General features: G+C 34.7%; 1 protein-coding gene across 10 annotated transcripts in view; it reads right to left on the reverse strand.

Annotated features, from left to right (window-relative positions):
* Window positions 1–235: 235 nt before the first annotated feature.
* The window catches only part of dachd (dachshund d), a 106,136-nt gene continuing 89,790 nt past the window's right edge, over window positions 236–16,581 (reverse strand). For 5 of the 10 annotated variants that reach the window (XM_081367494.1, XM_081367498.1, XM_081367491.1 and 2 more), the window contains 5 exons: window positions 12,876–13,021; window positions 10,879–11,026; window positions 7,571–7,714; window positions 6,344–6,412; window positions 236–2,601 (listed from right to left, as the gene is read on the reverse strand). In XM_081367494.1, coding sequence (XP_081223620.1) covers window positions 2,561–2,601; window positions 6,344–6,412; window positions 7,571–7,714; window positions 10,879–11,026; window positions 12,876–13,021 — 548 coding nt within the window. In that variant the 3' untranslated portion in view covers window positions 236–2,560. Of the gene's footprint in view, window positions 2,602–6,343; window positions 6,413–7,521; window positions 7,715–10,878; window positions 11,027–12,875; window positions 13,022–16,581 lie in introns of all 10 variants that reach the window. The other 5 variants (XM_081367490.1, XM_081367496.1, XM_081367493.1 and 2 more) reach the window with 3 other exon arrangements.

Genomic DNA, 16,581 nt, shown 5'->3' on the forward strand with positions numbered 1-16,581 from the left:
TTTCCCAGGAATATTGTGCCCATTCAGCTGGAATGAATGAAAGGTATTATTTCTCAGTCATGTGTTGTGTAGAGCAGTGTGCTCACTGTACTAAGCATGAGTGGTTTTATACTGCTAGATATTGTCATTGCTCAGTAACACATGTTTCACAACTCAACCATGAAAATTTTTGATTGCCCTTCAGATTAAAATATATGCACACAGCTTACGTAATATCATACGTGACGTTTTGTTTGCATCTGAAAATGTACAGTCTCTTTATTAGGATACAATTGCAAATTCTTTTTGGATTGAACCATAGTAAAATCACATAGATTCAAGAGTTCAACTGCATTAAACACAGTGACATTTGATGGTAAAGTCACACCACAAACAGTGTGTATTTCTCTCTGAAGTTATTTATAATGACAAAGTGATTAATTCGCAAAAGAGCTTAGTCTAATAATCATTGACTCACAAATATTTTATTACCATATATAACACCATAGAATAGAAAACAGACACACACTCATGCAACTTTGCACAGATACACTTCAGTGCATGTGTGCAGAAACACACTCGGACATACACACGCACACAAACACACGCACGCACGCACACACTCTTACATACCATGTCATTACAGGAGACAAGATCAGAAAAGAGGGGAAAGCACTTTAAAACAAGACATCCTTTCAATATTTGTTTCCTTTACTGCCATAGAAAGAAATAAGGAACAATATGTCCATAAATCTTGCTACATCACATAAAAAGAAACTAAAAGGCAAGTCCTCATTGATGAGGTAAAAGATACTTTAACATGTAGTTTAACACAATAAACATTGGAATTGTTACAGACTGAGGACAAATGTGTGACAAAATAATGTCTATGATTATAGTATAAATAGCTGCCCCATTACATTAGATACGTCCATCTAATAAAGGATCCTTTCAACGCATATTCTTTCTTGATTATCCAATAAGTGCCTCATCACCATCATCATCATCTACTTGCTACAATAAAAGCCTGTAATCTATAATTTAATATATTCAACATTACCATTAATTAGCACAGTGTAATTTTAAAGTCATCTGGCTGAATTGTTTCATTCTTTATTCAAATGTGATAGTTTGGGATTGCTATGATTACTTGATTTTTGTTTTCTGTTAAATGTGTGAAGGACTCATGTGGATGTTTGCGATCTTTGCTGGCAATTGTTCAAAAAATCTGTCAAATACTTTAAGAATCTTCTCAAACATTTAAAAAAAAACAACAACAAGAAGTCTATAATCCTTTAAAAAAATGAGCAATTTGCACACAAAAAATCCAAATTCAATATGCAGTTTTATCAAATATGATTCACATGGGGCAATTATGAATAATTATCTTCCAGTTATCGTCCTCTTTTATCTTTATTAAAAAAGGCTAATATTATGGTGTCTGTAATTTTCTGATGGGAACCTGTAGCCTGTTATTGATAACTGACAAGCTTTTGACAAGAATAATAAATATTTGTTTATTATGATGCATTAAATACTATTTAAAGGGGTCTATCACTAAAAGTAATACACCAAATTGAGTGTAATAATGATGGGTAACATTTGGCTATACAACTTTTCCATAAACTGAAGTTGAAATCAATCCATACAAGCTTCAGATTCATATCACTGCAAATTGAAAATGTAGCTGTGAATAAGATAGTAGTGTATCAACTTTTACTGGATGTGAGTGAAGAAACCCTAAGTACAGTACATTTGTTCAGCACAGTTAAGTATTTATTGAATAACATGAATTCAGGACAACACATTTACATGCCTGCATGCTTCCTCACCATAGTGGCAGCGAATTGAAAGAATGATGGCTCAGAAACAAAACAAATCTATAAATTCAATATAAACGTTGGCATTGTTCTTCTAATAGATCTACTGCATACACAATACCAACTTTTAACATTATATACAAATACCAAAGTGAGTGAGTTAACCTATCTTCTGTTCTTGTATATACAATAATGATAGAAATGAAACTTGATTGTTTTTTTCTTCTAGTTTAGAAAACATTAAAAGCAAATATTAGTCTTTTCTGTTGATCAACATATATTCAAATTCACATTTTCAGAGGTTCTTCTCCATGTTTGGATCATTAACATCTTGGCAAATAGTTATGACATTGATTTATGTTCTTTTTTTTTTAATACAAAACAAAACCTCTGAATCAGATTTAATTTTCGAAGCTTTTTCGCTGGTTTAAATACAGTATAAAAAATCTTCAGTGCTGTGAATTTGTTGTAAATATTATCACCGAGTGTACCAAACGGTACATTTTTACTGTGCTCAAATTGTCACCTTCACCAACTCATCATATCCAATCCCACATCTGGCATAATATAACGTTTATATCATTGAGAATAAGAGTCCTAATACTACATTCGAACACAATCCGTCTTCCACATCGGGCCAAGCATAAACCCTTGATGCACCTCTACGAGCGATTGACCTGTTTCTGTAACTAAATTACCCTGCGAGGGGACTCTGGAGAATCTTCATACGATACACGCTGCCAGTCTTCAACATCATGCTGTTAGTACATCACGGTGGTTTTCAGAAAGAGTCTTCCATCTGCTATTGATAAAGAGAGAGACAAAGTAAGTATACAGAGCCATAAAGCAAGGATAAGTAACAGTGATGCAATGCAATTGCACAAATTACACCATTGTAAACCCTGGATCAATGTATGTCACATTTAAAGAACATAATATTGCCCTCATGATGTAAGGCACTTCACACTTTCTATGCATAAATGGAATTTGGCGAAAATAGCAGCCTTTATTTTGTAATGTCTTTTCTGACGTGTAGATCTAATGAGCTTTGTCCATTTCCAGCGAACCGTCATTGGCAAGTGCATGCCTAAATAGGCGGCAGCTCTCTTTGCCTCTTCTGGTAAAAGCATCTGTTAAGCATGGCTCAGGAGCGTGTTTGACATTTATTACCAGAACATTTCCTCTGTGTCCGGGAATGCTGCATCACTGCATTTAAGCAGTGTTTTCTCTCTTTGACAGTGCAAATAAAATGATATTCTAATCGAGGTTGCTCTGTGTTGAAACGAGATTTGGTGTGACAGATACTGTATCTGCTGCATAAGTGATTTGTTACCATACCATTTATATTCTGCCTTTTTTGGGATTGCTCAGCGATACCACAGATATAAAATCACTTTGATTTTGTGTTCCATTGATTTTGTGTAAAAAAAAAAAAAAAAAAGTATTTTTTTCTTCTACTATTAGATGTACATTCCTAAATCTGTGCTTTGTGATTTAATTTAACTCTGAAATATATAAATATTGATTCATGTGAATCCAGTAATCTGATGAACATTGATTAATTGCAGCCTGTGCACAGAGCTGCAACATGCCTTATTTTGTATGCGTTTTGCCATTGACTCGGCTCTTACAGGTTTAAAAGGGGTTAATATTGTGATCTTGATAAATATTGAATATAATCAAATATATGGCTCTAGGCTCACAGGGCATTTCAAGAGCTTCATCCGCATTATCTACCCCATTATATAAATGCTATATACAATACATATTTATTCAGATCATGATAAATGCATTTGATTTTGATTGCCTTAATTTATCAGATTGCACCATATTTGGTGCTGGAGATAGTCAGTACAGTATTTTGATATCAGACAACAACAGCAAATATTCAATAAAGCAAATCAAAAAATAAAAACAAAACTATTATCCTAAATTATTTAGAAAATATACAATTAAAATACCAGAGTCAAATTTAAACAACATGAGAAAAACGACAACAAAAACAAGCAGAAAGCTAATCTTACATGTACAAATTAGCATATTAATTCTGGGTCAAATGGAGTGTAGCTAAACTAGCTTATGCAAACAGTGCCAGGAATGTTTCTTGAGTGGGGAAAAATCGAATGACTGCCATGTTGTTTTATGAAAGAACTCCCTCATTAAAATATGTTAAAACTTTGGCATTTTTATATTCAAATCAAGATGAAAAGTTCATTAAAGAGGATAAATATTTCATTAGATACTAAATAAAACAAAGGAATTTTTGGCTTCTCTCAGCATAAAATTCCTTTGAAAGATTAATTAATACATGTAAATTATGCAAATTATGCCCATGCAAATATTTTATGAAGACAATTAAGGGAACCATTAATTACTGCCTTTTTTGCTTCAGTGACATTCATTCATTTAATTTTAATTTCACTTTAACTGTTTTGATGTTTAATCTTGCAACAAAAAACTTTATCTCCCCTCACAGGGTCTTGTAAACTTGCAGAAAACATCGAGGCGCGCGCGCTGAGCATCGGGAAAAGATACCGGGGAGATATTATGTTCGGTATCACAAGGAATTAGTGGCGAGATGTGCTCCCAGAAGCAAGGAGCCAGGAAAAACAGTCAAGCTTATTCTTGGAATGGATTCAAAACACTGGAAAAGCAATTAATAAACACAGACTGTGTTAATATAGCAGAATTACAGAGTGTGACAAAAGACAAATAGAAATAATTAGTTCCCTGAAATTATGCTCTCATTATTATTATTTTTCCCAACAGCCAAGTGCTGAAATTATAGCACGTCTCTTTTTTTTTTCTTTTTTTTTTGTATACAGATTGGAATAGAATTTTCCCCTCACATGCAAGTGTAATTTATCAGCACCCTTTTTTATGTTTTTGCCATTTAAGAGTAATTATGCCACACTGGTTGTAGTCCACAGTAACCATGACATGAACACAGAAATAATTGAACAGACACACATGCTATTTTAATACATACACAATTCCCATGGCCAGTTTTTAAGTCAATTCTTAAAGGGCACTGACCATAACACTTTTGAAATGATTGCATCTGGTGGAACAATAACTATAACTGCAATAACTGTCACATACATATGTTTTTCTCCAGATCATATGACCTAAATATCTCAAATTTCACAATATGTCGACTGACAAAAGCAAATAGTAATGAACAAGCTTCTCTCCCCTCCATGCTTATACTAACTTTAGCAATTAATGCTGGAAAATGATTAATCTTTAGACATAAGAACCATCATAATGCTAATGACATTATATGCTCTGAAAGAAAATAATTTCCTGTTCATCAAGTCAATGTCACTCGATTTAGTTGGGCAAAATCATACTCCTTGCACTGGATCTCCATTTATTTTTACTAAAAACTTCCTTCACACACACACACCAAAAAATTAACTAGGCTAATCAAACTGGGTTACGGGGCTTTTACTTGCGACGGGGTATTAAAATGCCATTTCCCACATTTCATAGCAATTTCCACACACTATTTTCAAAGGGAAATTGAGACCACTCAAGACGACATTTTTTGTATCACATGTGCTGCTGGGTACAATTAAAATAGACATCAGAGCGATGAGCGACTTAACACTTAAGGTGTAGTTAAAAGAGTGTGACTGAAACATTTGCAAATGGGCAAGTGGTTTTCTGTGAAACGATACCAGACTAAACCGGGTCCATAAAATACCCAAAAACCAATAAAGTGTGTGTGTATTTATTTGAGTGGGTGTGTTGTGCTCCACTGTGGGTCATCTTCAGATAATGAAACTTCTTATTATGCTCATTAAATTGGATTGGTCTCTGAGGTACACAACAGAAAGGGTCTTACTGTCAAGGGGGTCTATCTTTAAAATGATTCTATCCAAAGATTCTATCCATATAATATTATCCTTTACCTCCATCTATTGAGCTGAATACCATATTGATATATAAATATAAAATAGAATCTGTATATTATAGATGTAGGCACATTTATAAAGAAAGTCAAACATGTACAAAACAACATTGGACCCCATTGATTTTCACTGCATGAGAAAAAAAAAATCAAAAACCTTTCAAAATATATTTTTTGTGTTCTACAGAAGAAAGAAATTCATACAGGTTTGGAAGTTCCTGAAGTTGAGTAAATGATGAAATAATATAAAATTTTTTGGTTGAACTATCCCTTTAATAATATTTTAATACATCCCTGCTGGTAAAAACTTCAAAACAAAAGTACAATTTTAATTGACTCAGTGAGCTTGTTTAATGTTTCATCTTCTCCTTGTTCCTTGTTTAATATCTCATCAAACTCCTTCAATTCTCCAACACGGCAGACCATGCCACTGTCATAAATGCATACTGTATATTTTCCCTGTCTAGAAATGTTGTCTTGACAGATCCCACTGATCTTGACCTTTGTCTTGAACTGTAGGATCTGCGGCCCAGATGGCAGGCTGCATGCATGAACAGCAGGCCGAGTTAAAGCGAGGCTCATATACCGGAGCTGAGCCCAGATTTATAGTCTCTTGAAAAACACGTACCTTGTATTGTCCTCTCAGCATCTGTTCTGCCACTGCTGCGGTCAGTCTCTATCTCCTGGGTCAACGAGTCTGGCAAAATGAAAAGATAATGACGATTAAACATCCATGACATCTGCGCTTAATTAGGAAAGTTTTCTAGCCTCGTCTTTCGTGATGGGCGGATGTGCTCAGCAGATCGCTCGGGTCAGGGCAAAGTTTCGACCAATGGATGAGCAGTGTTATGAATACTGAACAGAGAATTCCGCATGCACGTTACCCTGATCTTATAGATCTTGTTTGGTACAGCTAATGTAGAATATGCTTGTTTCACTCAACATTTTAAACCTTTATGATGTAATAAAAATGTGTCAAATGCAGTGTTATTTCAATATTATTTATATGCTTAATAATAACTTGAATTAGATTTTTTCTAATTTAATATTAGTTTTATATCCCTATTCAGTTTTAATTATTTTTTTATCTTAGTTTTAGTAATTTTAGCACTTATATATTTTATAGGCAACATTTCTATTTTTTTTTTTTTTAGGTTCAGCGTACATATTATATTAATATTTTATAAATTTATATTGAATTATTTAATTTAACAAAAAAAGATTTAGTGGTTTTGATTTAATTTTAGTTAATAATAACAACACTTTGCTCAAATTACTTTGACAGCAAACACTCAGAATGAACCAGATTTGGAAAAGAAAATTTTATGGAAGATATGTTTTTTTATCGCACACTGCAATTGCAATATTGCAAAGTTCTCACGTTATATATCAGCTTATTATACAGATTTTTTTTGCAGTCAAATTTTTTTAGAATGACCACTGTTTACAGTACAATTTATCCCAAACACAAGTCTCTTTTATGAATCCTTTTTTTCTTCTTCTTCATATAATACCATTTTTGACTTAAATTCATATTTCATGGCCATTTATGTGTTTTTTTTTTTTTTGGTCAGTAGGTGTGTATTAATTGGGATCGTGTATTCTATAGTCACCTGGTCATTATCCCAAAATAAACCCTTGTAATGAAGACCCCGATGTGAAGGTTTCGTTTTGTAGTAATCTCTAACATACTGAAGCATATTTCATCAGATTATTCTCAGCAAATGAATAAAATATATTTTACATGAAGTGACCTTTATCAACATTGCAAATTCCATATCTAGGAATGCAATGGCAAAAATGCACCTTTTAACAAATTGAAGTATGTCAACGTTAGACAGGCCAGTTGTCTCACCGTTGAGTGATCTGAGACTTTCTGTGGGTGATGTCTGTTTCAGGGTTTGCTCCACCTGCTCTCGTCGTTTAGACTCATACTCCAGTGCCTCCTGCAATTTCCTCTTCGCTTTCTTCTCCTTCTTCAATCGCTTCTGAATGATCGCTGTGTGCAAAGAACACAGAAAAGCAGCAGTCAAGGACCCCAGTCATTTGCAGAGGTATAGCTGGATTAAAGGATGGAGAGCTGGTTTTCAAACTCTGTCCGTGAGGAAATATTCATAGAAAAGTTGCAGCTGAAAAAATGTTCAATGAGAAATTGACTGTGTCATTAGCGAAATAATTGAGCCAGCGATAACCTGGATTAACCTAGGTTAAAATGCCAATGAGACGAGGTTAAGGGAAACTTTCTGTAAAGAAGGAGAGGAGAGAAGCACGCTGAATATTAAACAGAAGAAAGCTGGAGGGCTGTAGGCACATTTATAAGGAACCTTCTGTGAAACTGGCTTAATAAGCTCAATTTGATTCATTATGTAGGATAAATACATAGAACATGAGAATATTAAATCACACTTAACAATACTTTTGTGCAGAAAAAAAATCTAAATCATTTATTGATGCCGAAATGTAGATTCATAATTATATGTTCATGCAATAATAAAATACAATAGAGTATGTAACTAGAGGCCATCTGTAATACACATATCAGTTTTAATCTCAAAGAGAGTTGAAAATTATTAGCTAAACTATTATCAATCTGTAGTCCAATCATGGCCTTCCCTCGAGAAATATTGTGGCTCATTTAGAAACATTTACCATTTAAATTACTTATTCATATTTCCATGAGTTCAACCACATTCACTCGAATGAAAGCTTTATATCTTTCATTTTCGTTGTCTATGTGTACTGTAATATACTGTATTCCCAAAAGCACTTCTGCACTCATAATCAATATGTGCTCATGTATTGATCGAAATGTGAATATGCCTCATTCTGCTCGATTTATGACCTTGTCTCTATCACTTTGTTTTGTGTGCTTGTAATTAACAACTGTGTTTGTAACATAGATTTTCAGGTTATTTTAATGCACTTTTGCACAAATTGTTCTATGCTTTGAAAATGGGCATTTATGAAGTTTTTTTGGTACTTGTCCATGCAAACATTTGTGTGGGTGGTTGGCTTAAGCCCAAGACAAAAAAGGCCACCAAAAGTCTCTGATGAAAAACTGATGCCTAGAATTACTTCAGTCACATGATCCTTCAGAAAACATTATAATATGCCGATTTGGTGCACAAGTAGCGTTTCTAAATATTTTCAGTTAGAACTCTGATACATTTTGTTATTTCAGGAATCTTTGATGAATAGAAAGTTCAAAATAACAACATTTATTTAAAGTATATATTTTTTCTGTAACAATGTGAAAGCCTTTACTCTCACTTTTGATTAATTTAAACCATCCGTCCTGAATACAAGTATTTAATATTTAAAATCTTTCAAATAAGTAAATGAATTAATTACCAACCCCAACATTTTGAACGGTATATAAGTCTATGGATTTTTTGTTTTATTGTTTGCTAGTCAGAAATCAAATGTATGATCACTAAAAACAAACACACACACACATCTCCATAACAGGTGGTGTGATTTGACTTGCCATTCATGTTCTTAGCACAAACAAGCTACAAGCAAATTTCAAAATAAGGGGACAAAAAAAGTCTCAGTAATGAATTCTTCTGATTTGTTTGTAACATCCAGTATATTTAAACGTTGAAGCCCTAATTATGCAGTACCTCACATGCAGGGGTATTGAGAAACAGAAAAATGACATATTGTGGCCACAAATAAATAATTTGTTCACTTGTTTTAGTTAAAGGGGTGGTATAATGCCCTTTTCACAAGATGTAAAATGTGTCTTTGATGTGCCTAGAGTGTGTATGTGAAGTTTTAGCTCAAAATACCCCACAGATATTTTTATATAGCATGTTAAAGTTGTCACTTTTTGAGGGTGAGCAAAAATGCACCGTTTTGTGTCTGTTCCTTTAAATGCATATGAGCTGTTGCTCCTGGCACAGAGGGCGGAGCTTCAACAGCTCCTGTCATTTTATCTCACACAAACATGCACTGAAAATTTCTAACACTTTTAGCCTTTTATGTTCAAACCAGAGTCAGACAATGATGGAGAAACTCAAGAAGTGACAACATGTAGAATGCATTACATACTATCGCTTGTTTCGGCTTCTTCGTCGCCTGTGTTTTGATCAGGAGATTCTGTACTCTTTCAGAAGATGCCTAATAGCGCCCCCAACCGTATAAGAGTGAAAACACAGAAAGCAGGAAATTTCCGTCAATGGCGGGGAAAGAGATAAGAATTTGTTCCTATGACTTAATTAATTCAATCATTTTAGTAAATTGTGGCCACATTGAACTAATCTGTTTGATTTAATTAAAACAAGGGAACAAATTATTCCAACGTGGCCACAATTTAGTAAAATGGGACAAATTATTATATCGTGCATGGTGCACACGATTTACTTAAAATGAGGGAACAAACTTTTTTGACACATTAGTTGTGGGAACAAATCGTTAATTTGTGGCCACTATATACATACTTTTTTTTGTCCTGCATGTCAAATGTGGGGCTCCGTATAATTGTGGTGGTTGCTTTTGTATCATTGCTACCCAGAATATCTTTACTAACTGCCTAGCAATGACCTTGTAATCACCTATTTTTCTTAGCATTTGATTTGAACTTTTTTTTTTTTTTTTTTATTAGACAGTAACAAAAAGAAATGCATAACATTATACATTAATCAGAACTGTCGAGGATAACACAAAAAAGTTACAAACTTATTTCCATTGTGGTCCTCGAAACCATTTGAAACCATGAAACCACCCACAACGACACAGGAAAGCAACACACATTTTATCACATACAATTCTGTTGGTTTAATTTTATAGATAATAAGTCCTCAACCTAATTTGTCAAACTGAGGATACTTTATTAAGATGATTAAAATGAAGCAGTTGACATAAAAATATGACACATGGTATATTTTTTGTAGTGAGAAAAAAAAAGCCATAATAAATACACCTGATAGGGGCAAATATTCCCATAAATAGAATTTCTAAAATTGTACAGTAAAACGCTTTGCCTTTTTTCATTAAATTCCTCTAGAACCAAGAATCAAACTATAGGTGATATACAAATTGTGTGTACTCTATGGTTTAAGTGTGCGTGTGTGTGTGTGCATGCATGTTTGTGTGTGTGTGTGTGTGTGTGTGTGTGTGTGTGTGTGTGTGTGTGTGTGTGTATGTGTGAGTAATACACACCTCTGTTCTTCTGCTCGACAGCCAGTTGTTTCTCCAGGGTTTCTCTGAGCTCTCGCTCTCTAAACAGCTCCATCTTTAGCTCCGTTTTCTCTAGCTGCACTTGTTTCTCCTGAGCGCGGGCGTTATCAATTGCCACCTTCAGCAAACCCTTCAGCAGCAGCAGGAGAAAAAACTCACGTTATACAAAGTCTACACACACCTACTCAGGAGTCAATCAACTATCCAAATGCTTTATTTTATAATAAAGCAGTGGCACTCGAAGTTCGGAAACTTCTTAGAAGAAACTTGTTTTCCAAAGTCAATGTCAAAGACGATGGTATTTAAACCAACACTGGACATGAGGGTGAACAAATGATAACAGAACTTTCATTTTTGGATGAACTGTCATTCTTCAAATGAACAGCAACATGTCATCGACACAATATAAGCTTTAATTAAACTATAACTTCTGTTCGTCAGTTTGTGAAGCAGCAGATTGTACAAGAACGATCAAATCTTGAACTAAACAGCAGGTTGTCTCAAAACAACACTTAAAAAGGTATTTGCCGTGCAAACAGCGCGGTGACCATTTCAAAACAATTATTCCCTGTACACATGCAATTAAGCCAAATGCAATGGGCTATATCATACTAATTGTTCCTTCGTATGACCCCAATTTAGACTAAGTTGCTTTATCTCAATTTTCTGCTTGGGTTCGTTTTGTTGATTTGTGTGTGAATGTTCAATCAAAACATTACCCTGAAATCATGATTAAAGATGACTGGCTGAACTGAGTCCTGCTAATTAACAATGGGGCCGAAAGCAGCGCGATAGATCTGATGGCCATATCACAAGAGCAATGAGCAAACCTCTCACTCCCCATACTGTACCCACATCATTAGTCTCAGAGGCGGTGTTAATCAACTACATTCATCTTTCTGACTGGGTCTCACTTGCATGACAACCACAGTGGTGATCAAGGTAGTCGTGGTGAATATACAGTATGCAGCTGTGCATTTGTCTTGATGGGGAAAAACATCAGCTGGAGGAGCACCCAGAAAACTAGTACTTTAACTTTTTTACAAACCTGCCACAGGCAACTGCACCGGGTATTAACTTAGTAAAGGCACTTCTTATTAAAAATAATAGTTTCTTGATGCATATTATTCTAATATGCTGATTTGGTGCTTGAAAAAAAATATTTTTATTATCAATTTTGGAAATTGTTTGTTAAATGTAAACAGCATAAATATTTCTTACTGTATGTATGAATGTTTGACTTAACCTCAAGTACAGTATGATGCTGATATCACTGCACATCAGCCTCCTTTCACAATATTTTCCAAACAGTGGCTTTAGACTGCCATAAATTGTGATAAACGACTTGATGTGCCATCTCCTTCCATTATGTATAATCTTCAGAAACACTGGTGTTCACTGTGTTATGACACATGACGTGATAAGATCATGACATGTGTCAGCTGGCCAGTCCACAGTGGGCTAAAATAGAACGTTACTATAGCAAACAGCAGATATAGTCTGCTAAAATTCAAGGGAAACATTTTATTGGAATCATCATACTACTCAATTATTATGACTTATTCTTTTTTTACTTTTATATTCAGTCCAATCCATCAATTTGGTTTGTTTATCAATTTGGTTATTGAACATTTATTTCAGATGTTGAGCGACAGTTTCTTTGGATGTCTTATACTTCAATAGCTAAAAAAAACCCTCAACTCAATACCATTTTCAAATGTCCATTTGAGGGAAATTCAGTCTTACGCTGAACTTAAACCAGACTGAGAGCCTTTGATGGTCTTAGCTGGTTTCCCAACATAACACATTTTTGTCGTCAAGCATTTTATTAATGCTTTGTGAATAGTCTGAATTTGACCAATTCACTAATAAGTAGTTAGAAGACCATCTGAATCAACCAGGGAGAACTGGATCAAGAAAGACCATTCATGGCGTATTTCACCTTCTGCTAAATGTCTTCTGACAGAGAGGTCTCCTACCTGGATGTTAGTCAGAAGGGTCTCTATAGACGACAGCCCATCAGGGAAGAGGAAGGGTGAAGGGAATCCTGGAGGTAAAGTCTGACCTGCAAACGACAGCCTCTCATAGCCGTCTCTCGCCGTCGGCGTGCACATGGGGGTTTCTTCTGGTGGCAAGCAGAGAAACATACACATTCAGCACAACAGATGACACACTTCATGTAGTACTGTGCTGTAAAATAAATCATTATTTTCCTGAATTGGTGTTTATACACCCAGATTGTTTGTGAGATGTAAAATTAACATCTATACAAGCATGCCCAATCAAGCACGTATGATTGATAGCCCATTCTGTCAGTGTCACACGGCACTCTATTATTGATGCTTCTGTATTTATAGCCGCTATAAATGCTTGAGAGATTTTACATACAGATAAAATGAGAGGCCCTTCTAAGAAATAGGCATTTGCATTTTTGGAAATTATGTGTTTCTCGGTAGCATTGAGGGCATGGATATGTTGGGAGACAAAGCCCACCCGTTCCATATGGCACGGAAACTCTCTGATAGGAAAAAACTGCACTCAAGCAGATGCATATGGCTAGCTGAGATTAGCAAGGGCCCTGGCTTCTCAACAAAGGCCATATGGCACAAGGTGGTGAACCCTCATTGACCATGTTTCAACACTACTGCCGCCCCCTCAGCAGACTGGCAATGCCATTCTGGGCAAATGAATTAACTCCCTCAAAGGAATCGGTGCATAAAAAATCAATATGATTGGAAGAGATTCAAGAGGAACCTGGTAGAGCAAAACAGAGGAGGAAAATAAATATCATTTATTTTCTCTCAGTCGATGGTTGACACATAAATGTGCAGGTGTAAAATGTCACAGGTGGGGCTGCAGTTAAAACCCTCTGGAAATAAAAGAAAAAGGATTTTATGTCTACCAGACAAATAAAAACAGGGGCCGGCACATTAAAGAGTATATATTTTATCACCGAGTCCACTGGGACTTCCAGCTGAATGTCATAAGGAGAGAAAACGCTGGGATGAACACTGTAAAGTGTGCAGCATGTCTTTACAAACAGCTTTCCCAGATTAATCACCATGTCAACTTATTAAACATTATGCTGGTAAATGAAAGGAATCTGAAGTACCTCGTATTAGAAAAAAAAAATGTAATCCCCTTTATAGTGTAGTAAACAGTTATGTTACAATCAATATGCATTACATTTACATTTATGCATTTGGCAGACACTTCAATCCAAATCCATTTACAAAACATGCAACACACTTTAATAGCATGTGTTTCTTGGAATTAAAACCCATGACCTTGGCGTTGCTATTGCCATGTTTGACCATGAGCTATAGGAATATGTACACTGCAATAAAAAAAAAAGAAAATCATAATAATAATAATTATAGTGTTAGTTTATATATATATATATATATATATATATATTTTACCTTTCAGATTTTTTCATTATTATATACATTTTTTATATTATTTTTTTTTTTTAATTATTAAATAAAATATATAAATATTTTTTTCAAATCTGCCATTACTCAATTTGAGTGAACTAAATAGTACATATATTTTATTATATCTTATAAATATATCATTTATTATTTTACATTAGCTCTATTTCAAAAATGAATTATTAGATTCTGTAAAAATCAGAAGACATCAGGTAGGGAGGCATTAAAACTAAAATAACAAATGATTCAGTTCATTTGCTGTAATAATATATTGGATGATGCATCATTCTACGGTCATATTTAAGCATGTTTTATTGTAAATTATTGATATAGTTGAGGTTAGGACCTGCATTCTTTCAGTTACCAGCCAGATCTTTAACCACTAGGCTACAGTACTACCTACCTAAATTAAAAATGTTTTCAAGTTAAAGTATTAAAAAAGTATCTGAGTTGCATCTGAAAGAGAATAACGTGAGTGAGGACACTGAGCAGATGTCCAGTGGGGCTGAAATGTAAAGCAGATTCTTGCTCACTTCCTGTGCAGCCACCAGTGCCTGTCAGTGCCCTGATGACATCATCTGCCATTCATCAGTTCCGTTAGGGCAGACCTCTGCCATCTGCTGCACGGCCAATCATAACTCTACATCTCTCTCCACACATACACACACACACACACACACACACACAAACACGCACACACAGGCCATCAAAACTCCACATTTATCTTAACAGCCACAGCCTTATACAGGCTATCATAGGCCTGCATCCATCACTACACACACGTAAAGGCCTCATAACCCCCTGAATCCATCTCCACACACACATGGCCAAACATGTACACACAGACTATCATAACTCACTTTAAACCACACAGCCCTGCGCTGACACTATCTTCACGCTGTCATAGCGTGCTGCCAATCACAGCAGAAGTCTCACAATATTCTGCCTGCTAGAAAACGAGAAAACACACAGGCCATGTCACCAACTAACAGAACACATTACAGACTGTCTAAATGGCAAGAACAAAGAAGAATATCTCAATAATACATTATATTAATGTAACGCATTATGAATGAATTGATAATGCCTTTTGATGTACAGTGTAGTTCATTTTATCAAATAGGGATGCACAAATGTGTGTACCATTTTAAGCATGCTAATTTCCCCCATTTTTACATTACATCACATTTTTGCTGTCATCTAACACCCACTTAATGTTAATCTTTAAAACACTAATAATTCAACACTGTAAAATTTAATCTTTAGCAAATTTCATAATGAATATCTATTTTTTAAATAGTATACTATAATATTGCAATGCATAAATTCACTTCCTGACTAAAGTGTTTTATTTGCAATTTAGATAAAATATTCTAAATGAGAAAATCTATAAAAAATCATTATGTTTTTATATACCTCATATTTAATTAAACGCCTACAAAATTCTTGGTCATTCATTCAAAGCACAAACGGTATGGGATAAGCTATACATTGTGGTTTATACATTTATTGTAAGTGTTTGTTTAAACTACTCATGGGCAATATTTATATTATATTTTACAAGATGATCAAACTAATTATGGTAACTAATTATTAATTATTAAGGTGTATTATAAGTCATTACAACATTTGTTTTAAATCACTATATACTAGTAATTAAAAAGCGTAGAAATCTATTTCTCATGCATTTCAGTTTAAGTATTAAACCCCAGAATCAGGCCCTCATACAGAATTAATACGTGTTTATATGACTCCCTAAATCATGCACAAACACGGCATGACTTGAGGAGCCCCTCTTCTGCCATCAGCATTCACTAACGCCAGCCAAGGCTTGGTAACAGCTGGTCCTACATTAATTAGTTTAAAGTATTTATTTCAACCATCTCTGCAGCAGATTGCAGCAAAACATAAGAGATTATTCCGAGCATCTGCAAATGCCCTGGAAACATTCAGCCAACCAACAGTTGAATATCAGCTGCCACTATTAAGACTTTACGATTCGAAATTCTTGGACGGAGGAAAGGCCAAGAGGAGTGCTGGGAATCCATGGAGGGTCTCCACCAATCTCTCCCCGATTTAACTAGCATTTTACTCCAGATCATTACCAACAATGGGCGGCCGAATAATGAGCGTGCATGTGCTTGTAATAAAATGTAAAAGAAAAAAATAATTACGAAAATTTGTTTTAATGCTGTTTGATGGCTTAGTTTTGTGCAATCATTAACAGATCATGTAAACAGAGTGAATTATA

The sequence above is a fragment of the Scardinius erythrophthalmus genome (genome assembly GCF_964197995.2).
Source record: "Scardinius erythrophthalmus genome assembly, chromosome: 6".
Classification (NCBI taxonomy): Eukaryota; Metazoa; Chordata; class Actinopteri; order Cypriniformes; family Leuciscidae; genus Scardinius; species Scardinius erythrophthalmus.